We start from the raw sequence: 26,485 nt of genomic DNA on the forward strand, positions 1-26,485 counted from the left end.
AAAATTCGAGCTCTGAGGAAGAGGGATTGTCCTCGAAACATGTCAGACTTTGCACAATTGGGACATTGAACGAAGGTTGCTAAAGGGGTCCTATGATTGGTCATCTGCATTTGGAGACTTAAAGGGACCCATGCTTGGATGGATTCAGTATTTTATGCCACTTTCCTACTCACTGTATTTAAAATTGGTAATAATTAAAGTTTTTTTGAAGGAGTCTTTTACTAGATTATCCTTTACTAGATTTTTCACCACTGTACTAGATGCATAATGTGCTAGTATGCATTGCATATGTGAGACTTGCCTTAAAGGGGTTGTAAAGGTTCATGTTTTTTCACCTTAATGTCAGTGATTGCCCCCCCCCCTCCCCCCCCCCTCCCGTTTTACTTACCTGAACCCTCGAACTTGACCTGGCGGGGACGCACTGTCTCTCTGCCCGGGGTTCTCGGCTCTTGATTGGATAGATTGATAGCAGCGCAGCCATTGACTCCTTCTGCTGTCAATCAAATCCAATGACGTGAGCGCTGGGGGGCGGGGCAGAGTCCTGCATTCGGCCTCTATGGGCCCTGAATGCTGGACTTGGAAGCGCACCTGCAAGGTAACCCCCTCGGGGAAACGCTTCTCTGAGGGGGTTCTCAGATGTGGGGAGGAGCCGCCGGAGGGCCCCAGAAGACGGTGATCGGGGCCACTCTGTGCAAAACGAGCTGCACAGTGGAGGTAAGTATGATATGTTTGTTATTTTTAAAAAAATACCTTTACAATTACTTTAAATGAAGCTGGAGCCACGATGACATCACACCCTTGTTTTCGGCACAGTACACCGGACCTTCAGAGCGCTTGTGCTGGTGACGTCACCGGCTGCGTGCAGTTTGAATATCTTCTAAACTGTGCAAGTTCAGGAGATGTTCACAGTACCTACAGGTAAGCCTTAGAATAGGCTTTCCTGTAGATACAAGTCAAAAAAGTGAGCACACTGATGAGCTCATTTCTGGGTCACTCTGCGCTCTCCTCCTATCAGCATGCTCCTTGTCCTCGCATTTGCATGCAGCGTATTTGATTAGCTCTTTGTGCTGCTTCACCCTTTCTCAGTCTGATCTCCCTGCTGTCCAGGGATTGCAAGCTAAACAGTCGTTCGCACTGAACGCGGCTTTGAAACCGTGCGGGTTCATCTGAACTCACACGATTCGAAAGCCGCATTTCAGTTTGACTCAGGGGGGGGGCGACTTGAAAGACATCTGTGCAGGTTCATGCACAGATGTCTATTAGAGCTGCACTGTTCTGGCCAAAATGAGAATCACGATTTTCTTTGCTTAGAGTAAAGATCACGATTCTCGCAGCGTAACATCATCTTTCACATTATACAAAACAAAAATTTGGCTAACTTTACTGTTTAGTTTTTTTTAATTCAATAAAACTGTATTTTTTTGCCAAAAAATTGCATATGAAAGACCGCTGCGCAAATACAGTGTGATATAAAATATTGCAACAACCACCCTTTTATTCTCTAGGGTCTCTCTCTCTCTCTCTCTCTCTCCCTCTCTCTCTCTCCCTCTCTCTCTCTATATATCTATAGATATAGATATATCTATAGATATATATCTATAGATATATGCAAATGTTTAGGGGTTCTAAGTAATTTTCTAGCAAAAAATGATTTTTACTTGAACCAACACGTGTCAGAAAAAGGTTTAGTCTTTAAGTGGTTTAACTTCCCTCATTTACAGACCGAAGTTCATTCCTTTGATCTAAAGAACAAAACGTTACAATGTTTATCGTTAGCTCAGCGGCTGAGGAATGTTGTGATACTTGGCAGACTGCCTGTTTTTATTTATTTATTTTTGACAGCTGTCAGCTTGAGCAGAGAATTCTCTACATAGAAAGAATCCGGAAAATGCTTTGTTAAGATCGCGAGGGGGAAAAAAAATAAATCACGATCTCGATTCTTAACGATTAATCGTGCAGCTCTAATGTCTATTGAAATCGCCCCCCAAAGTCGCCAAAAGTAGTGCAGGAACTACTATTGGAAATCGGTTTGCGGCGCCGCACCGATTGGGACACTCCTATTGCTGGAATAGGCTCCGATTTGACATGCGATTTAACCTGTCAAATCGTGCCGATGTGAACGGGGGCTAAATTAAATTTTAAAAAAAAATAAAAAATGACTATAGATTAATGACTACATTGATACATTCATTTGCATTGTTTATAGCTGCCTGCTTTGAATGAATGATATGTGCTTTTTTTTTTGACAGCTGTCGGCTTGAGCAGAGAATTCTCTGCATAGAAAGAATCGGGAAAATGCTTTGTTAAGATCACAATCTCGATTCTTAACGATTAATCGTGCAGCTCTAATGTCTATTGAAATCGTCCCCCGAAGTCAGTCAGTTTGCGGCCCCGCACCGATTGGCATACTCCTATTGCCAGAATAGGCTCCGTTTTGACATGCGATTTAACCTATCAAATCGTGCCGATGTGAACGGGGGCTAAATTTAAAAAAAAAAATTGACAATGATATATTATACATTGATACATTCATTTGCATTGCTTATATCTGCCTGCTTTGAATGAATGATATGTGCTTTAGAAGTCATTTGGAAAGCTTGGCAATGGGGAAAATAAAAACGGTTTGTTGGGTCATACGATCGTTTTGCATCACTTGCCTTGAATTTATGGACGAACGGTAACATGTCCCTGGAAATTATTTTAAAATGTTGTCAACTATGGCCGTAATAGAACGATGAATATTAAACTGAAATTCCTCAGTCTTCCATTACGTTTTAATTCCATCCACTCCATAAAAACCTTATCTGTCGAGTTTCCCTTTAATTAGTCTTTGCGGCTATAAAATACAATCCTTAGTGCTGACCCCTGCACGTATTTATTCTCTATCTCGTTCCACTTGTACGTATTAGTCAGACATTGTTTATTGCTGTTCCCCCCATCTCTCCGAGGAATATGATTCACACGTTTGCAGATTTATTTGAGCAAAACGCAATAAATATACAGCTTCAATTTTCCCCGCTGGAGCGCTGCCAGGATTTTTAATGAATCCGGCCTGTGCTATTGAAGTGGTCTAGGATCTCCAAAGCTCTAGGCTCTGTTAGATTATACACATACTCTCGCTCCCCCCCATCCCTCCCCCTGCCTTCCCTGGCTCTCTCGCTTCTCGTTCCCCATGGACCGTATGAGTCACACACCAGCGAGGTTTATTTTTCAGACTTGGCTCTGGTTGGAATTAGGAAGAACCTTGTTATAACTAAAGCAGAAGAAGGCCCCTTTCTCTGTCTCATCCGAGTAGGCCACAGCCTCATCCATGCAGGCGTTTGGCGGCTAGGCCTGTAATTAGTTGACCAACGCTTTATTTTATTTTTTTTGTTTTCAACCATTAACCTTACTGCCAATAACCCTGGCCTGTAAACAGTTGAGATTTTAGTCGCCACGCCTAGAACTGTGCCGGTGAAATTGCAGCGAGCAGCTGCCTGGCTTTGTAAGGCTTAACGGATATAAATTCTCTTTTAGCTACCAAACAACCATTAAAGAGGACCTTGCACTCCAAGCAAGGTCCGCTTTTCTTAGTTTTGTCCTCCTCGCACTTTCTAAAACAAAACAAAAAAACTGGGGGTGGGGGGTAAGAGTTAGTGGTAGGTTAGGGGTTTAGGGTAGGTTTTGACATAGTTACTAAGGTTGAATAAAGACACCAGTCCATCCAGTTCAACCTGAGTGAGTACACACTCACATCAGTCCCTACCCTCAAGGAGCCCACAATCCCAGGTCCCCAACTCACATTCATATACTAGGGCCAATTTTTAGACAGAAGCCAATTAACCTACCAGCATGTCTTTGGAGTGTGGGAGGAAACTCCAGGCAGGTAGTGTCGTGGTTGGGATTCGAACCAGCGACCCTTTTTACTGCTAGGTGAGAGTGCTACCCACTACACCACTGTGCCGCCCTTGACGTCATCATCCCGCCTCTCTGACTTAGCCAATCAGAGAGAGCCTTGTATTCATTATTCATTGCTGGAATACATATCTTTCTCCGGTAGACTCTACTTTGTTCTGGGTATGACACAAGAAGGTCTCGGCTCCAACCCAGAACACGATATGTTGTATGTAGCCTCAGCTACATACAGTTTATGGTAGAGAAAAATCTCCCTGGAGGCATACATCTGTGTTATTCCTATGGTGAGTGTAGGTGTGTGTGTGTGGAGGGGGGGGGGGGTTGGGGCAACCTAAACCTGGACACCAACCAGGCCAAGCCCCCAATGCGTTTCCCTCCACCCCTCGGAGTTTAGTCATGGATCCCCATGACTAAACTCAGAGGGGCGGAGAGAAACACGTTGGGTCATGGCCTGGTTGGTGTCCAGGCTGAGGTTGCCACCCCCCACACAAACACACACACTCACCCTAGGGACAACACAGATGTGCGGCTCCAGGGAGATTTTTCTCTACCATAAACTGTATGTAGCTAAGGCTACATACAACATTTTGCCCAGGCTGAGGTTGGGGCAACCTCAGCCTGGACACCAACCAGGCCAAGCCCCCAACACGTTTCTCTCCACCCTTCGAAGCTTAGTCATGGGGCGGAGAGAAAAAAGTTTGGGTCATGGCCTGGTTGGTGTCCAGGCTGAGGTTCCTCCCCCACAAATACACACACTCACCCCAGGGATAACACAGATGTGTGGCTCCAGGGAGATTTTTCTCTACCATCAACTGTATGATGCTGAGGCTACATACAACATTTCGCACTGGGTTCGAGCCGAGACCTTCCTGTCTTATACCCGGAATATAGAAGAGTCTATCAACCATTCAGAGAAAACCTTGGAGTCCAGGCTGAGGTTGCCAGGCCACACACACACTCACTCTAGGGATAACACGGATGTGCAGCTCCAGGGAGATTTTTCTCTACTGCGAGTCATTACAGGAGCTCCCTCCCGTACCAGCACTCCCCATGGCAGATGTCTAGGACTTGTATCCCATTCAAGAGAGCCTGAGGGGCACACTATGCAGTTTTCTACATACAATTTATACCGCACATCCAGCGGCCTCACATGTTAGTGAGGGACAGAGTTCGTTTGGGCCACTATGTAAAGTTCAAAGTTACCTTTCCCCAACTTTGGTACTACAGTACAGGGGGTGGCATCACCATTGCCGGAAATGCTTAGTACTTCAAATTTCACGAGTGGATGCTGCAGCATGGAACAGGACCCTGTTCTAAATGCACTTTAATGAATTTTAGTGCACAAAAAAACAATCTAATACCCAATAGTTAGGTAAAATATAAAAGATGACGTTACGTTGAGTAAAAGGATACCCAATATGTCATACTTTAAAATTGCACACCCATGGAAAGGCAACAAACTACGATACCTAAAAATCTCCATAGGTAACAATTATTAAAAGACGTTACGGGTTACTAATTTAGAGGTAAACGGGAGGTCTGAGGCTAGAATTCCTGCTCTCGCTCTGATGTTTGCAGCGATACATCACACACTTGGTTTACACATGCAAGTGGGAACGACCTATGCATTTGCGTGAGAGCACTGGAGGTGAGGGGTTTTATACCCCATAGAGATGATTGGGGAACGGAAGTTCCTCCTACTTCTCTATGGTGACCGCCCACTTTAGTCCTGGGCTTCCCGGTGGAGAAGGAGAGTCGGAGAAGGCGGCAGGGGAGAGGGGAACCACCTTCCATCGCCTGTAAATGTGATCCAGTGGCTGTATAGCTTCTTGGGTCAGGTTTATATTAAAGGGGTATTGTAGCTCTTTACTGATATGCTGTCAAGGAGCAGATATAGCAACAGGTGTAGTGACAACACTGCAGTGATTTTACTGCAGAAGGAAGAGCGTTGTCACCTAAGTAGTCGTAGTGTCTATCCAGTGATTTTATTGGCAGGATTATCGGGTATTTATGAGATGCTCCAGGGGTACCTAAAAGTTCTCCTGTTTTTATCTGTATGGGTAGTCTACATCACATATGTGATTTTATGTTTGGAATATAGTTCTACTTCAAACAGAAAAAAAAAATCTTCTTTGAATTTTCAGAGTGCTGGCTTTTTTTCTACCCTTGTTTATTCATTGGTACAATACTCTAAACCAGGTCGAGGCAAGTCTGTTGTAATAATGGTGATCTGTGCAGAGTCCTGGTGACCAACCTGTGGCCCACTTGCGGTCCCTTTGATATTTGAAGTGTGGCCCTTGGGCCCCAGCAGTCAGTAGAGGGAGCATTGATTTGTAAAGGGACTCTTGGTAGTAGTAGTAGAGCTGCACGACTCTAAAAAAAATAAGAATCATGCTTTTATTTCTTTGAATAAAGATCACGATTCTCGGCGTAACATCAACTTTCACATTATACAAAAAATTATTTTTTATTCATTGAAGTGTATTTTTTCCCCAAAAATTGCGTTTGAAAGACCGCTGCGCTAATACAATTTGACATAAAATATTGCAACGACTGCTATTTTATTCTCTAGGGTCTCTGCTAAAAAATATATATATAATGTTTGGGGGTAAGAAATTTTCTAGCAGAAAATACTGATTTGAACTTGTAAGCAGCAAGTTTCAGAAAAAGGCTTGGGGTCCTTTTACACGGGCTGTCCGCCTGGTGGACTCCACTTTGCTCAGCGGGGGATCGCTCAGCTGAGCAGGCGGATGACCGGTCAGTCTCCGCTCACTGCGCAGAGACGAACCCGTCAAAGTCCCATTCTCCGCTATGGGGAGTTCAGATCCACTACACAGATGGAAAATAGGGTCTCCATCCATCTGGATTTCATAGACAGGATCGCATAGCAGCGGGTGTCAGCGGACATAGGAGTGAATGGAGGCCCCGATCAGGTCCGCCTGAAGAACTGACAGGCGGACCTGATGGGAAAGCCCGTGTGAAAGGGGCCTTAGTATTTAAGTGGTTAAACTGACCTCATTTACAGACCGAAGTTCATTCCTTTGATCTAAAAGAACTAAATGATACAATGTTTCTCTTTATCTCAGCACTGAGCAGTGTTTATAAACATATGCTGGATGGTTGTTTTGTTTTTTGTTTTTTGGACAGCTGTGAGTGAGCAGAGAACGGCTCTGCACTTGTTACATGAATGAATTGTGGAAATGCCAGATTAAGATCGTGAGGGGGGTTGAATCAAGATCACAATTTTTTTATTATTATTAATGATTAATTGTGCAGCTCTAGGTAGTGGTTAAATCTAGAAGTTTTATTCAGGGTCATTTGTTCAAATCCCAACCACGGCACTACCTGGGGTTTGCATGTTCTCCCTCTGCCTGCGTGGGTTTCCTCTTGGAAATGTATGAATGTGAGTTGAGGACAGTGGTGGCTGGTGCTATTTTGGGGGGTCGGTGGCTCATTCAAACCCCCCCCCCCGCCATGTCGCTCGCTCGTCCCCCCACCAGCTCCGAACTTACCCCATCTAGGTTGCAGGCAACTTTGGCTCCTTCCGACGGCTTTCTCCTCGGTGGCTTCACCCTGCGTTTCTGGCTTCATGGTAGCTTCCCTCCTCCTTCCCAACAATCAGTTCTCCTTTCGGCCAATCGGGTCTTAGGACCTGCTTCCTGATTGGCCGGGAGGAGAATCGGGAAGGCAATAGCGAATATTAATTCGCTATTGTCACACAACTGGGTGGGGTTAGGGTGCAATGCTCTTAAAAAAAACCCCACAAATTTAAAATCCATGCGTCCGGCGCCCTGCATGTAGATTAGTGGCTGGGCGCATTAATTAGAGGGGCGGCGCCGCTTATGGATGCACTGCCACTGGGCCGCGCCACATTAGCGGCAGGAGGGGTGTTCATCTTCCCGGGGCTCCGGTGTGTCAGACCGTGCTGAGGAAAGGCAGTACGAGGCCGGCCTGCTCTGGCACTGCTGTAAACAAAGGCACAATAGACGTTTCCTTGAGTGGGGTTTGGAGGGGGAGCCAGAAGGAGGCACAGGCACCTGGCTGCATGCAAACAGCCAGGCCTCTATGTGGGTATCTGGTGGCAGGCTAAGGGGGGCAAGTGGCACGCTGCATCTGGTGGCAGTCTACAGGTGGGAATTGGCACACTGCATCTGGTGGCAAGCGACGGTGGCAAGTGGTGTGCTGCATCTGGTGGCAGTCTACGGGTGGGAAGTGGCACACTGCATCTGGGGGCAAGTGACAAGCTGCTTCTGGTGGCAGGTGATGGTGGCAAGTAACAAGCTGCATCTGGTGCTAAAATAAATTTATCGGAAGTCAGGGGGGAAAACTGCCCCATATGTTGGTGGTCAGTGACAAGAATGCAACTCTTATGCCGCGTACACACGGTCGGACTTTTCGTCTACAAAAGTCCGACAGCCTGTCCGACAGACTTCCGACGTACCTTCGGCGGACTTGCGGCAGACTTTGTTACGAACGGACTTGCCTACACACGACCACACAAAAGTCCGACGGATTCGTACGTGATGACGTACACCGGACTAAAATAAGGAAGTTCATAGCCAGTAGCCAATAGCTGCCCTAGCATGGGTTTTTGTCCGTCGGACTAGCACACAGACGAGCGGATTTCGGGGTCCGTCGTACTTACGACGTAAAGATTTGAAGCATGTTTCAAATCTAAAGTCCGTCGGATTTGAGGCTAAAAAAGTCCGTTGAAAGTCCGGAGAAGCCCACACACGATCGGATTACCAGCCAGCTTTAGTCCGTCAGCGTCCGTTGGACTTTTGTAGACGAAAAGTCCGACCGTGTGTACGCGGCATTATGCCGCGTACACACGGTCGGACTTTTCGTCTACAAAAGTCCAACGGACGCTGACGGACTAAAGCTGGCTGGTAATCCGATCGTGTGTGGGCTTCTCCGGACTTTCAACGGACTTTTTTAGCCTCAAATCCGACGGACTTTAGATTTGAAACATGCTTCAAATCTTTACGTCGTAAGTACGACGGACCCCGAAATCCGCTCGTCTGTGTGCTAGTCCGACGGACAAAAACCCATGCTAGGGCAGCTATTGGCTACTGGCTATGAACTTCCTTATTTTAGTCCGGTGTACGTCATCACGTACGAATCCGTCGGACTTTTGTGTGGTCGTGTGTAGGCAAGTCCGTTCGTAAGAAAGTCTGCCGCAAGTCCGCCGAAGGTACGTCGGAAGTCTGTCGGACAGGCTGTCGGACTTTTGTAGACGAAAAGTCCGACCGTGTGTACGCGGCATTAGACCCCTTTCACACTGAGACGCTTTACAGGTGCTATAGCGTCTGCAAAGCGCCTCTCCTTTCACTCCAATGGAGCGGTGCACTGGCAGGACGCTCAAAAAAAGGCCTGCAAGCAGCATCTTTGAGGCGCTGTAGGAGCGGTGTACACACCGCTCCTACAGCGCCCCTGCCCATTGAAATCAATGGGCAGCGCGCAAAAGCGCCACTTTGCCAGTGCTTTTAACCCTTTTTCGGCCGTTAGCGGGGGTTAAAACCGCCCGGCGCAGTTCAGTGTGAAAGTGCCCTTACGGTAGCAGTGCACCCTTGTAGACAGTTAAAAAAAAAAAAGGTCTTTGGTGCCACTGGCCGTGGGACTGTGCAGGCTCCATCTGATTGGGAGGTCAATCAGCCACAGCTCCAAGGAACCCCAGCAACCTCCTAAGGAACCCTAGGATTCAATGGAACCTACAGGCTTTTAAGATAGACATCTGGTCCTAGGCATATAGGTGGGGCATATAATTGAAATCCTTATATATGCGGAATATTATTGAAATCCTGGGATTATATGAATTTTGCCTGCTGTTTTTCTTTAAATCCTGTGTTTTTCTATAGCTCTCCATTTCTAGGCTAGCAGCGTTCTTCTTGCTTTTGTTTTTAGGCACAGACTGTACTCTCTGCTCTGCAGTGTGCGAGGTGCGCAGTACATTCCGCGTATACAGCTGTGTATTATGTAATCTGCAATATTAATAGTAAGTTATTGCTGCTTGTTTCCATGTAGCAGGTTGTTTAACACTTGGCATATAGGACAAGATGTTCTCCAGGCAGTGAAGATAATTGAGTACACCCTGGAAACTGTTGAATAGCACAACCTACAGACACCCATCTAATTAATACATCACATAGTGCAAGACTAGCACTTTTCTGGGAATGCTGGTAAACATCTTGCAAGCAATCTTTGGCTGGCAGGGTGCTAACATTTATGCACTGGCCCGATTTGGGCAGCAATGCTTTGCAGAGCATAAGAAGGTATAAGCCCTAAATGAATGACTTGCTAAACTAACGAGTTTGCTAAACATTGTGTATCTTACAATTTTACTTTTATTTTACCCTTTTATCGAATTCATTGTTACATCTCAGTGCTGCTGATCTACTGCAGCATGTTTGCGTCAATATCGTGTCTACACCTCCCTTGTGTAGACATCCTAAAATTCCGAGACTGCTTGCCACCACCTTTTATGGATGTGAAGCAGACTCAGAGCTGACACTCTATAGCAGTGATGTCGAACCTTGGCACCCCAGATGTTTTGGAACTACATTTCCCTTGATGCTCCACTACACTGCAGAGTGCATGAGCATCATGGAAAATGTAGTTCCAAACACCTGGGGTGCCAAGGTTCGCCATCACTGCTCTATAGTATCCCCATTCCACCCAACCCCCAGCAGCTACATAAAAGTTATGTTGTGAGGGAGGAGGAGCTGGGCCAGCATACACCATTATTAGACATCCAGAAGGGAAAGTCTATGACCTGCAATTTTTAAAGTTGGTGCGATGGTCTCTTTAGCAGACACAGAACAAGGAAATATTGTATTATACACCCTCTAGTGGCTTCTTTATAAGAATATACGATGAGCCCGGGTCCATGGCAGTGGTAGCTTAGCTTGCTGAGAGTGGAGGAACCTCTTTGTCAGGGTCCTAGATGGCATCGGGATAGGATTTCCCTAACTACATCCAACACTCTCAAAAAAAAAGAAATTGCTAGTGTTCACTTTAATGCGCCCTCCACAGATGCATATTCTACCCTTATTTTTGCTCTAAAGAAAAGTCCTGTATGAGCTAGAAGTCACCGGTGTAGTAGCTTAAAGTAGACGAAGATGTAAACCCCATTCATCAAATTTGAGCTGGGCACATATATCTGTAGTGTTTTCTTATCTCTTGTCAAAGCCCTGAGTCCTGTGGCTTTCTCCTGCTCTGTTCTTCTGTTATCTGCATGATAACTTCTAACAAGTTCTCCATCAACTGTGATAAAACCAGGCTGAAATTTGTGTCGGGGTGGGTGCTGTAAATAGATTAGCAGAGAGCTGGTCTATTCACAGCAGGGTGGATATAAATCAATTATTTATTTTTTTTTTAATTAAAAAAATCAGATTTTTTTTAATTTAAATTGGATTTTTTTTGTTTATTTTTCAAATGTATTTTAATAAAATGCTTTTGGAGTAAAAATCTAAAGATAATTTTCTATTTAAGATACATTAATAATTTAGTTTATTCAGCATGTAGCATGAGGCTGTATATTCTGCAATATTTACATTTTTGGTAAACTCATTCAATGAATCCAAGCTCTGCAAGCTGAGATAACATGCACTGCATTGATGCATTCACACAATTTCACGGTAACCATGAGCTAAAACAAAGTTCAGGAATATTCCCTTATTCCATTGTTTTGCAAATCTATGTACACTACAAACTGTATGATTGAATCACTTCTGATATTGCTGTTTTACTAACCTGACAGCTTATTATTCTAAATAGGAAACCTTCATTTTGTCTGCAAATATTAAAGATTCTACCAGCAAGAATAAGTCCTTAAATTTTAAAGAGCACCTGTCATTTGAGATACATCATGGCAGTGCCTGTTAGCGGGCATCCACTCACCGGCTGCCCCCACGTTCCTCACCTTGTTGTGTCACTGCCCCATCACCAGCCGTCCCATTAAAGTGAATAAGAATGTCAGTGAGTCAACAGAGGGTCAGAGGAGAAGCCGATGCGGGACAAAGATGACAGTTGCGCTTTAAAAATTATGGTTTAAATCGAGTTGATTTAAATCAAATCCACCCCGATTTCACAGCACATTTCTTCCTTCCTCTGCCTATGTGGAGAGGGGGTGTGTGCCTTTCCTCCAATCGGCTCTCGCAGTGTATGGCAAGAATCCACACCCACAGGTGAATCGGGAAGAGAAAATTCTAACATGATGTGCACTTTCTAAACTCTATATAAAGCTGAAGACAGCAGATATACAAGTAAAACTTATGTAGAGAGATTTGTTTCATCTCTCTGTGTACCATCTGAGGCTGTTTACTTCACTGGGTATATGTGAGGGTTTACCTCCACTTTAAACATGGCTGTGGTCCCCCATATGATTGGCCCAGTGCTGTTCCCGGGAGTAGCGGTTGTTTCTTTCGACCCCCTGCATTGAACAGCAGCGGAGGAACGAAAGAAAGGCAAGTGTACATATAGCCAACATTTTTGTAAACAGTTACCAAAATTTTTGTCTCCATACAATTTTTATAAAGGTTTGAATTTACAACTTTTTCTTCAGTCTCTGATCAGTTAGCAGTTGTTCTCCCATCTACACAAATGGACAACAAGCTTTTCGCTAGGCTCACATAAGTGTTGTGGTGAGTCATAGTGATCCAACTAAAATTGTCATAAGTAAGAGGTGTGTCCAGAAAGTAATGAGAATATTTTGAAAATTATTTTATTGAGAATTTTTACAATTGAACGTTGTCTCTTTCAGTGTATGGACCTTGTGAGTGTACACAACGCTCCCAGGGATTTTCCCATTCTTCATAGCATCCCTGGAAGTCTTCAAAGCCTGCGTAGTGGCTCTTTGGTCATTATCCACACTTCCACAATGGTGTCCTTTCTCAGGTTCAAATCTTGAGGCATGATTTTATGAACAATTGACTCGGTAATTCTCGCTTCCTCTGCAATCTTTCTTATAGTGCGCCGACGGTCGCAGTTGAGAACAGACCTCACTGCATCCACATTCTGTTCCTTTTCTGACCGGCGGCTCACTATCAGAATTATTGCAGAGGAAACGGGAATTAGCAAGTCAATTGTTTATGAAATTGTGACTCAGCATTTGAACATGAGAAAGGACACAATTTTGGTAGTGTGGATAATGCCCAAGAGCCACTACGCATGCTCTGAACGCCATCCCACTTGAAGTCTTCCAGGGATGCTATGAAGAATGAAAAAAAATCGCTGGGAGCGTTGTGTACACTCACAAGTTGCACACTTTGAGGGAGACCATGTTCAATTGTAAAATTTTTCAATATAATAATTTTTAAAATATAATTCTCATTGCTTTCTGGACAAACCTCATTAATGTCGAGGCGGACCAATGAATGATGTAGGCATAGGTGTTGTGGCAAGTCCTCGAAGGCCAGCAAAAGATGTCAGTTATAGGTATTGTGGCAAGTCCTGGTAGGCCAGCTGAAGACGTCAGACATAGGTGTCGTGGCGGGTCCTGGCAGACCAACGGAAGATGACAAACATAGGTGTTGTGTCCTGGCAGACCAACCAAAGATGTCATGGCAGGTCCTGGAGGACCAACTAGAGATGGCAATCAAAGGTATTTTGGTGAGTCCTGGTGGAGCAACTACAGATGTCAGACATAGGAGTTATGGCGGGACCTGATGGACCAACTATGGGGAGCCACCTGCCACCATCCCTGTCTGTGGTGGGCCTGGATTGAGCCTTCATTCACTGAGCTTCCAGCTAACGTCAAACTGGTAAAGCTTTTTTCAGTCCACATATTGCCGCCCCCCCCTTGTGTCTGGGAATTAGGTTCATTTTACCCAGCACTGATCAGCTGATGTCCTAAACACCATTTATCTTCGCCCGCATTATCTGCTGCATTAGTCTTACCATGGCAGTAATCTCTCCTTCCATTTGACAATATGAAGTGGTTAAGTAAAAGCTTATTTCTAAAGTGATCGCTGCTTAGCGGTACGCTCTCCCTCAAGGCCAGGCTGGTCCCTTTAAGTAGCATCAAGACATCTCTGGCAGAGAGATAATTGAGCTCTTATGCTGGAGTCCTGTTTTGTTTCAGATCTGACTTGTCAGATGAAATAAATGTATTGAGAATAGCGCAATGTGAGGGAGCAGCTGATTGGCTATGATATGAATAGATTGTTCCAGTAGGCCTTCAATCTCTTTTTTTTTTTTTTTTTTTTAAGATTAAAGTAGATGTAAGCCCTAACGGTATGACATTTAGTTTGCTAAAGCACCTTGTTGCATTTTTTTTTTTTAAATACTTGTTTTTATAATTTTGTGCATCTTAGTGCTGCTGATCAACTAGATCACATCAAAAATTAATTTCTGGTTTACTTAAACAGATTTGTAACCATAAAAAAAGCACCAAAAAAAAAACACAAAAAAATAAACCAAACATGTCTATACTTACCTGCTCTTCAGCGGCCCTGAACCTCCTCTTCTCAGGTCCCCCACCAGCGCTCCTGGCACCTCCTCTCTGTCCAGTGCCCCCCATGAGAAGCAGCTTCCCATGGCTAAATCCTGAGCCCCAGGAGAGAAGAGCAATTGAATCAGGGCTCAGGTAAGTAAAAGGAAAAGGGGGTGAGGAGGGATGCTGATGCCTAAACATTTTTTACCTTAATGCAAGGAATGCAAAACCACTTTAACGCTGTTAGATCTTTCTGGACTAGGCAAGCCTTAAAATGGTTGTAAGGGATCATGAAATGGAATTGCACAGAGCGGCCTTAACCCCCTCTTTTGGAGTCCCCCGTTGGCGCTCTCTGCTCCTGCTCTTCTGTGTCTGCCCCCAAAGCAAGCGCTTGCTGCTCTCAGGATTTGATGGACAGCAGCAGGAGCCAATGGCTCCCACTGCCTTTAGCAGAACCTGTGAAAGAGGGGAGAGATCCGCTATAGACGGGCATGGCGCTGGATGACATGAGGACTCGTATTTAGGAGAGAGAGGGAGCGATACTACTACTAGGACATTTTTTACCTTAATTCAGAGAGTGCACTACGGTTAAAAAAAAAAAAAAAAAAATAGAAAACCCTTACAATCACTTTAAAAACGGGCTTGGAACCTAAAAAGCGCGTCTTTGGCATAACAAGTCCAGCTGAATGTGACCAACTATCTACCCTGATTACTAAGTAAGATTTTTTTTTTTTTTTTAGGAAGTGTCTATCAATGGGGGTATTTCTAGTAGCAGTTGGTCACAGATGGACTTGCTCTATAATTTTAAAGAGGTTTCGCAGCTTCTCCAAGCCACTGCAGCTTCAATGTTAGTTGTCTCATTAGAACTGAAGAAGTAGCTTGGAGAAGCTGCGAAACCTCTTCAACGGTATAGAGCAAGTCCAGTTGACTGTGACTAACTACTACTCACTATACCCCGATAAGTAGAATCTTATAAAAAGTTGCTCTGTAATGTGGAAGATACTTCGTAGTTTCCAAGCCACTTCTTCAGTTTTATTGTGAAATGAAGAGGTGGCTTGGAGAAGCTATGAAACCTCTTTGACATTACATTACAAGTCAAGTTGAATTTGACTAACTACTACTAGATATACCATGATCTGGAGAACCTTCACAGACTTAGAAGATCTCCAGTCTCCAAAAAAACAATTAAGTCAGCAGCTACAAATACTGTAGCTGTTGACTTTTTTAATATAAGACCACTTACCTGCCCCTGGATCCAACGCTGTCCTCATCCAAGTCAATTCTTCAATCGGCTTTGGGTGCAGGCACCAGCATCTTCACTAAGGGAAACAGGCTGTGAAGCCTTGCGACTTCACAACCAGATTTCAACTGCACATGCTCGAACTGCGCTCCGCTTTGTAATTAGTCCTACAGTCTTCTGGGACCTGTGGTGTGTCCCAGAAAGCTGCAGGGGAAGGAGGGGAGGCCAAACTTCCTCTCAGATCACCATGGTGGTCTGACCAGAAGTGGGGGAGTGGGTACCTGTCAAAATCAGGTATATGATCCCCAACCCCCCCACCCCCAAAAAAAGTAAAAAGTGCCAAATGTAAAGAAGAAGGAGGAAGAGCGGAACTTCCACTTTTGGGTGAAGTTTATGCTTTAAGTGCATCTATTGCAACAATGTACTGAAGGTTTTACTATGAAAAATTATGTCTAATGCAATGGACTCTTTACCCGGCCATCTGTACACATTGTAAACTGTGCTTACTTTATGGCCTGTTTTCAGTCTGCGCAATTTAATCTTTTTGCTACTGAGCCGTTTAATATATTGATTTAAACAAATCAATATCAGGACAGCTGTGGATAAAGAAGAGCAGGATCTGTGTTATGAAGCAGGACTGTCCCCACAGAGTAGGGATGGTTGGGAGCCGTGCACCTGTGAAAATGCTGCATAGTGTGTAGGGGGTCTATTGGGGAGTGCTCTGTGGCAGGATCGGACGCTGAAGCTGAATTTTCGCGGTATTAGGCGGCGCAGAGCGGTGTGCCTCTGGACATGCTGAAATTGATCATTCTGGTGGAAGGAGCTCAGTGGGTTTATTAACTGGGAGTTTATCACTATCGCTCAGCTGATCTAATTCCTGGGAGCTTTCAGAGCTATCATCAGCCCTTTAGTTCTTCTAAGTGAGTGACTCCAGATAAAGGAGGTGGTGGTGGTGGGGGGGGGGGGGGAGAAGGGGATGCCGGCTCAGTAATGAGTCTTAGAGATTTTCCAGCGTATGTGTTAGTACATACGATGGCTGTGTGCTTCTGAAAACAACCAACACTTGTGTTCAAAGTGCTGCCATCTGTCCACATTTGAGTACTGGCCCAAAGGGAGGGGGTAACGTCGGGGTCCATTAAAGGAAAATTCCACTTTCAACAGTCAGTTGATACATGTAATGATTAATGTAATTGCTGCTTGAACTGTTTTGTAGTTTAACTAGAATGGGTAGTGTGGATGTGGGAAGGTGCAGCGTGAGGCGGCGGCAGAAAACACACAGTCCAGATGCAAAAACAAGAAAATATTATATTAGAAGTCCAGAAAACAATAAACAGGCCCGGCGGGAAGGCAACCCGACCGGGAGCTCTCAAAAGTTGTAACATCCAAGCGGTAGTAGAGTGGTGGACCACAGGTGCCCACAGCGCCTGTTTCTAGGAGCGGGAATGTGGCCTGGCTGGTCTTCACCCAAATGGGAAGGCTTCCTCAAAAGATGGCATGTCCTTGCACTTTCGCTACTCCTCCAGAACCTTTCCCTGATGCTAAGCACTGTCACTGACAGATGGGTGACCTTTCCCCACTCTATCCACTCGCAAAATGCTCACCCAACCCAGGAGCCAGGGTCTTAAATAGACTGTGTCTAACCCAAGATGGCCGTCAGAGTCACATGGGGTGCCAGCATCCAATCGGATAGCTGCCGCCCTATGACCGAGGAAACCATAGAGGAACTGTTGCTGCTGCGGACATGTGCCACCAGCAGTGGAGAAAGCAAACTGCATCTGCCTACATGGAGATGGAGAGCTCTCCCAACAGGGACAAAGCAATATAAAATCTTACAGGAACCCTTCTCCATTCTGTCTGCTGGAGTTCCACTTCATTAAAGTGGACCTGCACTTCGACCACTCATGTAATAGCCCAATACCTCTATTGCTGATAGTAGATTGCCAGTACTGCAACACTGGTCTTGTTTACCCACCATACCCAAGGAAATTACCTGTAACTTTAGGTGGAGCATATGTGGCTTTCTCTCCTTTCTCCCATGATGCAGCCATGGGTCTCTAAGCTGCCAATCAGCAGGCCCAAGTGATTTCACATGGGCTTTTTACTGGGCTTCAGCTCATTAACAAGGTGGCGGGAGAGAGCAAGGATGGTAAATACTAGCATCAGGTAAGGTGAAGGACGCAAGTTCACTTTGCATCCAGAGCATTTTTTTAGTTCTTTGCATAAATGAAAAATCTGGGGTTTTTTGGGGTTTTTTTTTGCACTAAAAGAATTATTGCACCCCTCCACCCCCCAAATAACTATATACTGTATTTATTGGCGTATAACACTCACTTTTTTACCATAAAAATCCGGTGCAAATAGCGTGTGCGTGTTATACGCCAATACTTCAATTTTAGCTGCCTCAGAGGGGACAGGGAGCGGGGTGGGATGAGCGCCGTCAGATTACATACAGTGAGAATCTCCTGTTTACTTGGCGGCCTCTGTAATAGGAAGCCCCGTCTCCTGGGCCGCCATTGGACCACTGTTCTGTTCGATCAGGCTGCACTGATGGCAATGGTGAGGCTGCTGCATTGATGGCAATGGTGAGGCTGCTGCATTGATGGCAATGGTGAGGCTGCTGCATTGATGGCAATGGTAAGGCTGCTGCATTGAGGCAATGGTGAGGCTGCTGCATTGATGGCAATGGTGAGGCTGCTGCATTGATGGCAATGGTGAGGCTGCTGCATTGATGGCAATGGTAAGGCTGCTGCATTGAGGCAATGGTGAGGCTGCTGCATTGATGGCAATGGTGAGGCTGCTGCATTGATGGCAATGGTGAGGCTGCTGCATTGATGGCAATGGTGAGGCTGCTGCATTGAGGCAATGGTGAGGCTGCATTGATGGCACTTGTGAGGCTGCAGATGGGCATTGATGGCAATGGTCAGGCTGCAGATGGGCACTGACTCTTATTTTGCTTCAAAGTTTCTTATTTAAAATGTAGGTTTTTTTTCCTGAAACTTCCCTCTTAAAATGCCTGTGCGTGTTATACGCCGATAAATACGGTATTTTCTGAAATCAGGCTCTGTAAAATAAAATGGTAGCAGTTTCAATGTTTCACAATATTTGCACCACTGTTTATCCAATCTATATTTTTAGGAAAAACATACACTAAAATTATTTTTAGTGCACACAAACACAATAATAAACCCACGTTTTTGGGAAAATATTAAAGAGGAGGCTGCATCAAGTAAATAGATACCAAACAATACAAACCTTATAATTTTGCACACCCATGAAATGGCAAAAAACTACAGTACCCATAAATGTCTAGAGGAGACACTTTAAAAGGTTTTTACAGCTCATCATTTTATAGTTAACGGTTAAAGATGGACTTTGAATTATTGTTCTTGCTTCGAAGTTTGTGGCAATATCTCACATGCATAGCAATCACTTTACATTACTGTAAATGTGATTGGGCTACTCTACAGCTGCCCAGATCACTTGTACTGAATAGTTGAGAGGCAGCTTAAAAGAAAATGGCCTGTGGCAGCAAGTCACGATCATATACGCACACATCAACCCTAAACCCATTCCTGCCCTACTTCGGCGTCCCTTTAGTGCGGCCTTTACAGTGGAGGGTGGGAATGATCGTCCGATCACAAGACCACTGTGATTGGCTGTCACATCGGTCTCCTGATCGGAAAGCCGGACTCGCTGTCTATTAATCATTATCTTTGACAGCTTGGTCATTGTGCTGGGAACATGCTCTCTGTACAGAAAGCTTTGCCACCCATAGACACATACTGTATGTGTGGGCGTTGAAGTCCACCCTCTGCCGCCAGGCATATGGGTTACGTGGGCAGCAAGAGGTTAAAGTATATGTCTGGGAAAAATAAAAAAATGAATCCATCTCTGCAATAAATGTGCATTTCCCCAGGTTTGATCTCTCTAAAAATGCTGCAAGTATAGAAAAATACCCGTTGATCCAGATATCCAGTAAGCGCCTAATGTTGCCTTTGCTGCGTTAAAATCCCAAGCAGTGGTATATATGTGTATGTGTCCAGACACTGACCAGAAGTAGGCCATTTTGTTTGAGTACATACCCTTTCAATGGAGGAAGTATTAGGAAATTCTAAATGAAGGATATAGGGGAAGAGGGGATACATAATTCATTTTGGGGAGGAATTACCTCCCCACCGCTCCGCTGGCTGCCTTGTGACAATAAAAGCACATCTTTATTGCCTTATTACAAGAATCCGTCATCCGAGTTCAGAAAGATTAATGAATATTAAAGGAATTATCGAGACCTTCTGCCTCTTCCATAATCTTGCCATTTTGAAAGATAAGTTTGCCTTTCTCGGGCACGGGGTCTTGAGTGGAACTGTGCTTGTTAAGTAACCTTTATTATACTATCCACTGGTTTCTTATACTCCACAAATTATAGAAGGTGTCAAGTTCAGTAAATCATTTCTATACATCTATTTGAGTTTAACCAGCTGTACATGTGCAGTGAGGGTTTATTGCAGATCCTTCAACTTGACCCCTTCCATAATGTTCAGAATACTGTGCTCCTGACCGTCTCTCTTCCAACTCTTCGTTGTTTAACGGCCAGATGATGTAAATCAAAAAGGTAAAAACAAACTCAGGAGTGGGGTATTGTGCGACTTATGGCATTGGAGTATAGTACAGCTTATGGCATTTTAGTATTGTGCAGCTTATGGCGCTGTAGCATTGTGCAGCTTATGGCATTGGAGTATTGTGTGGCTTATGGCATTGGAGTATTGTGTGGCTTATGGCATTGGAGTATTGTGTGGCTTATGGCGTTGGAGCATTGTGCGGCTTATGGCATTGGAGTATTGTGTGGCTTATGGAGGTGGAGCATTGTGCGACTTATGGCATTGGAGCATTGTGCGGCTTATGGCGGTGGAGCATTGTGCGACTTATGGCGTTGGAGTATTGTGTGGCTTATGGCATTGGAGTATTGTGTGGCTTATGGCGTTGGAGTATTGTGTGGCTTATGGCGTTGGAGTATTGTGCAGCTTATGGCGTTGGAGTATTGTGCAGCTTATGGCGTTGGAGTATTGTGCTGCTTATTGCATTGGAGTATTGTGCGGCTTATGGCTTTGGAGTATTGTGCGGCTTATGGCGTTGGAGAATTGTGCGGCTTATGGCGTTGGAGCATTGTGCGGCTTATGGCGTTGGAGCATTGTGCGACTTATGGCGTTGGAGCATTGTGCGGCTTATGGCGTTGGAGCATTGTGCGGCTTATGGCGTTGGAGCATTGTGCGGCTTATGGCGTTGGAGCATTGTGCAATTTATGGCATTGGAGCATTGTGCGGCTTATTGCATTGGAGTATTGTGCAGCTTATGGCATTGGAGTATTGTGCGGCTTATGGCGTTGGAGCATTGTGCGGCTTATGGCATTGGAGCATTGTGCGGCTTATGGCGTTGGGGTATTGTGCGGCTTATGGCGTTGGGATTTAGTTCACAAATTACGGAAGGTGTTAAGTTCAGTAAATCATTTCTAAAAGTCCATTTGAGTTTAACCAGCTGTACATGTGCAGCAAAGGGTTTTTTGTAGCAGCTATGTAGGGAACAGAATACTCTACTAAAAGGAAGATGAAAACAAGCTCAGAAATGAAGTATTTTGTGGCTGATGACACTGGAGGGTTGTGCCCCTGATAAAACGGGAGAGTTGTGTGGCTCATAGCGCCGAAGGGTTGTGCGTTGCATGGCACCAGTGATCTGTGCAAGCCTTTGGCTTTAGGGTGTTGTGCAGCTTATGACGGGGTAGTGCTGCTTTTGGCAATGGAATACTGCGTAGTTTATGACCGGGTATTGGTACTGGAATATTTTGCTGCTTATTGTACTGGAGTATTTGCACAGCTAATAATGTTTGGGTATTGTACAGCTTGCAGTGATGGAGTATTAGGGTTTTGTACAGTTTTTGGCATTGAGGTATTGCGCCGTTTTTGGCATTGGTGTGTTGTGCGGTTTTTGGCATTGAGGTATTGCGCAGTTTTTGGCTTTAGGGTGTTGCGCAGTTTTTGGCATTGAGGTATTGCGCAGTTTTTGGCATTGGGGTCTTGCGCAGTTTTTGGCATCGGGGGAGTTGGGCAGTTTTTGGCATTGGGGGAGTTGGGCAGTTTTTGGCATCGAGGCGTTAGGTTATTGCGCAGACTAAGGCGTCATACAGGTAAAGCCACAACCCAGGTGTAGAGTACAATAAACTTTATTTTTCCAAGTGGATAATCCACCCTGCCAGACTCCTCACCTCTGATGGACCTCACGCTAAGAGCTTAATCCTAAAGATAGCCTATTATATACTCTTTTAACAATTAGGCTCTGAGAGAAACACGTGAGAGGTGAAGAGTTTCGTGTGATGGATATGCTGCTCAGAAAAATGAAATTACTCCTTTATGTGCGGGGGTGCTGTTTTCCCTGTACGAGGACTTGGAGAGAAGGGGGATGAGATGAACCCCATAGTTGGCCTGCACCCATAACAAGAGACTGGTCTATATATCCAAAGTCAGCCTGGAATGGTGCAGGAAATCTGTAGCTTGTTAATTACGGAACGTATCATTGTGTGACATCAGTCGGGTCTGGTGGATTATGGGTAATTTGGTGACCTCCAAGACATGCATTAAGAATCATACCACCTCAGCAAGCTTAGGCAATTCTCCTAGTGTTTTACTACAAGGAAGCCATTTTGCACCTCCACCCCTTCATGTAGGGCTTTCTCCAAGATCTGAAATGAGCTTTCTTACGAAACAACAACATCCTCCCTTTCTCCAGGGGCCGAAAATCCATTTGCTCTCTGACCTGCGGCGTCTTTTCTAGTCGGAGGCACAGCTGTTAGAAGCTGCGGCCTGTCACCGAGTCTGATTTGGTAGTAGTTTAACCTTGAACCCGGTCTCCGTGGTAACAAGAGGCAGCCCCTTCCTATCCACCCGCCAGGTCTCTGGACGATATTTCAGAGCTGAAGAGTCTCAGAAGAGGTTTTGTTTAATGGGTTAAAACGCAAACATCGATTTTTACTCCGGCTCGTGCCGGCACGCCGGTTGGTTACACATTTCAGATGCCTACTATAAGCCATAAGTATTTGCAGACTTTACACGGGGGGGGGATTGTAATTACCTGATTGTCCATTTAATGCATAATATGGCGTTTATTAAAAATGTGTCTTATTGTTCAGCAGGGAGCGGGCGGGTTTTTATTGTAAATATTAATCGAAAGTCAATATAGGGTTTTCTTTTATCCATTTTTTAATTCCTCTGCCTTCTCCAATTGGGATTTTCATTCACTTTCACTCTCAGTGGTAATGGTCACTAGTGTATATATAGAGAGGGTGAATCTACCTAATGGGAATGCAGACAGCAGCAATAAAAACCTGACAGGCATTTTAAAAGATCAAACGAGATAAATACCTATTGCTGTAATTGGGCTTTAATTTGCCGCTTACTTAAAGAGGAATTTTCACCACCTATCCATTTTTTTATTTTTTTTATATCCCCTCTTACCTTGTTTGCTGGAGTATCTTCAAAACACATACACATCCAGCAAATCAAGCGTTGTCCTGGCGTAATTTGCTGCTGTGCCTCCCCACACAGAGTCCCACACAGCCATCTTTCCTGTATGACATCAAGAGTCAGCTGTCTTGGCCTGGTTCTTGCAGTCCCCTCCTACGTGGCATGCCACAGTGCATGTGCTGTGGATTGCCCCCAAAACCCTCCTGGGAATGCCAGACATGAATATCTCAGGAGGCTTTGTGTAGCCTAGGCAAGAATATTGGTAGTATAGGGCAGCTTGAATAAGCAAAGGTATTTACAAAAAAAAGAAAAGAGTGGGTAGGATTTGAATAATGTTTGCTGCAATCCAAAGACATAACAACTGTGAAGCATGGTGGCGGAAATGGTGTAGTTTTGAGATGCTGGGTTTTGGGTGAACAGGTAGATCTGCTTTGATGTCTTTTAAAATGACATGTCAATATAAGTCTACCCTGGACGAATTCCCCCGCCTTCATTTCTCTGCTAGTACAATGTATTCTGACAGCGGGGCCACTCTGGTGTCAGATTATAGTGATCAGCAGCTTCAACCGCTGGTCGAGAAAAGTTATCCCAGCATGTCCCTTCCACTTCTGTTGAGTTGGCATGGCCACACGATGATTGAAATTCGTCCGGTCCCAGCCGAACCATCCAAATTTCGATCAGCATATGCCTGGCCAGCTTTACTTGTCCATAGGATCCAGTGATATCTTCTTCATAGCCAACGTTTTCCTTGTGCTTCTCTTCTTCTGCACCACTCTCCTGGATTATGGATCATCAGTTGCCAGTATCACTTCTTGACTTTGACTCCTGGCCCACTACTTTACAATGCTGCGTAAGCACAAAATCTTGGCAATCCCACAATTGTTTGTCATTTATTGACCAGTAGCCTTCTGGGCTGTGAGATGTTGATATCCCAGGATACTCTAGTCAACTGAGGAAATGTTGCTTTGGCCTTGGCAAGAAAAAAGGAAGTGTGAGGAGAATGATGCTTTGGCCTAGGCAAGAAAAAAGGAAGTGTAGGGAGAATGCAAAAAATGTATATTTTTTTACTAAACTAAAAAAAATTTAATTTACATATGAGTAAATTAGAATGAAGTGTGAAATGACTGGGAAAAGGTTTAAATAAAGGTAAAAGGTCTTCTTTCAAGTATGGTGTTCCGACAAAGCTGAGAGTCTCTTTATATTTCAATTAGAACCATAAGCAAAATTCAAGTTGCTTGCAAGAAAGTAGAACGCATTTTTCTTTACATAGTTTGTGAATATAAATATACTCAAAAAATGTTCTTTTTCTTCTTGTGCAGTTTTATCAAGTGCTCATCAGAAAGCCGACCAGATGTCTCAGCATAACAAAAATGAAACTACATCTTCCAACAACTTGACCAAAAGGAAGCCAGCAGCCGAATCTGCCTCCGTGCCTCCAAACCCTCTCCTCTCCTTCTTCTCATCATCCAACAAATCAGGTTAGTACTCCGTGTAGTAGAACAGTGCTTACTTTTCACTACCTCCAGTTTGTTTTACCCAGGGTTGTGGTGGGGGGAATGCCTAAAAAAACCCTATGGCCAAAATTATGTTGTCAACTCTCGTGTTTCCAGCGAAGGGTACTGGAAGTTCTACAGCATACAAACATGTTAGACAATTGCTTCCAACCTTGCTGCAAAAGATTCGGGAAGATTCTTTTCTGTTCCATCATGACTGCTCCCTTTTCTACAAAGCCAGCTCCATAAAGACATGGTTTGGTGTGGAGAAACTTGAGTGACCTCAACCCTACTGAACATCCTTAGGAAAAATTGGAACTCTGTGAGCTAGGTTTTCTCATCCAACATCAGTTCATGACTTCACAAATGCTCTTTTGGCTGAATGGACACACACTCTTGTAGAAAGAGTGGAGACAGTTATAGCTGACTTGGGGGCTAATTCCTTAATTTTGCTCATGGTTTTGGTATTGGATGTTCCCTCAAGTATATGTAGGTGTGATGGTTAGGTGCCCACAAACTTTTGGCCGTATTATACCGGCTGTACTAAACAAGTGAAAAATTGCATCCGTGGCAAAAGTTTTGGATGTGAATGCGTATGCTTATCCTTGCCAGGGGCTTTCAAGGGGGAGTATGCTACTCTAGAGTGATACTGGGGATGCTTTCTTTGATCCAGCACAGTGTCCACAGAATCTTTCATCTGAAGATAGTAGTATCCAGTATGATAGGGGAAGCATAAAGGTTGCAAAAATATTTTTAAAGACTGTAATTGCTTCTTTCTGTGCTTATGGGTTTCATTTTAAAACAGACATGATTTTATATATATATATTTTTTATACTGTTTTCTTTGAATCTGATTTGAATTGGGTGGTGGGTGACCACGGACTGCCTTTAAGCCTGCCGTACACAGGATACTTCATCCATTTCCTGTTTAAACGCTCAAAATTCAAGCCATAGGTGGCCTTGTTGGCACTACTCAATTTTCTGATCAACTTTTGTCGAAGGAGTTGGGTGGAAAACTGAAACTGATAGCTGAACAGTGATGGAACCCAACCAGATGCACTCAATGTGAAAGCGTTGTCACCTCTCAATGCGTGCTCCCATTGTACATCTTCAGGCTGCTGTGCACACGCAGGCATGCCTGCAAGCCTAATCACCTAATTGGGGAGTTCTTGGGATGGTGGATTGATGTCATTGTAGGTTACACACTCTCATCAATCCAACTGTCTCACCACTCAACCATTCCAGAAGAACTGGCCACATGACCACAGTTAAAACCTTCCAAACAAAAAGGTATTTCTAATGTTTTATTTAAAAAAAGAAAAAAAAAGACAACATATTTTGCCGTTGGTGAATGCTTTTCCTGCTTGCATTTCATTTTTAACTTTTTGAACTTGCATCTGCTTTAAGAAATCTTAAAGTGGACCTTTACCCTTTTTTTTCCAGGTGTACTACCCTCTCCGCGCGCCCCCCCCCCCCCCCCCTAAAGTTCAGATCTGTCATTCTCGCCTAGGAGCAGGAACACCCCAGGTTACTCTGGATAATGACCAAGCGCTAACATTTGCACAAAACGCGTCTACCTTTTTGTCCCCTGCTCCATCCGTCAACCACTTGTCATATGAAGCTTCAATAAAAGGATTTTTGGAAGTGTAGCCATCCGGAATCATTTCCTTATTCTGGGACCCGTTGTGGCATTTGTGCAGTCCTGTGAACTGCCTCCTGGGATTTCTATGTTGCCCATCCCAAGAGGAAAATTGCGGGATCTCTTGTATGCCCAGAAACGGCACAAATGTCTGCCTGTTTACTGACGGGGTCCACAGTGTGTCTGTGTATGTGCAAGGGGTCCAGTGCATACGCAGACATGCCAGTTGGATCTAGAAGATGCCATAGACCTGGCAAAGATCTGCGCACGTCCTGAAAA

At 44.5% G+C, this 26,485-nt stretch overlaps 1 protein-coding gene across 2 annotated transcripts in view; it reads left to right on the forward strand.

The window, feature by feature from the left end:
• SETBP1 (SET binding protein 1) overlaps positions 1 to 26,485 on the forward strand; it is a 277,298-nt gene that overhangs the window by 235,456 nt on the left and 15,357 nt on the right. For both annotated transcript variants that reach the window (XM_073618763.1, XM_073618770.1), the window contains one exon: positions 24,394 to 24,552. In XM_073618763.1, the coding sequence (XP_073474864.1) occupies positions 24,394 to 24,552 (159 nt within the window). The remainder of the gene's footprint in view (positions 1 to 24,393; positions 24,553 to 26,485) is intronic.

This window comes from Aquarana catesbeiana, linkage group LG01, assembly GCF_042186555.1.
Source record: "Aquarana catesbeiana isolate 2022-GZ linkage group LG01, ASM4218655v1, whole genome shotgun sequence".
Lineage (NCBI taxonomy): Eukaryota > Metazoa > Chordata > Amphibia > Anura > Ranidae > Aquarana > Aquarana catesbeiana.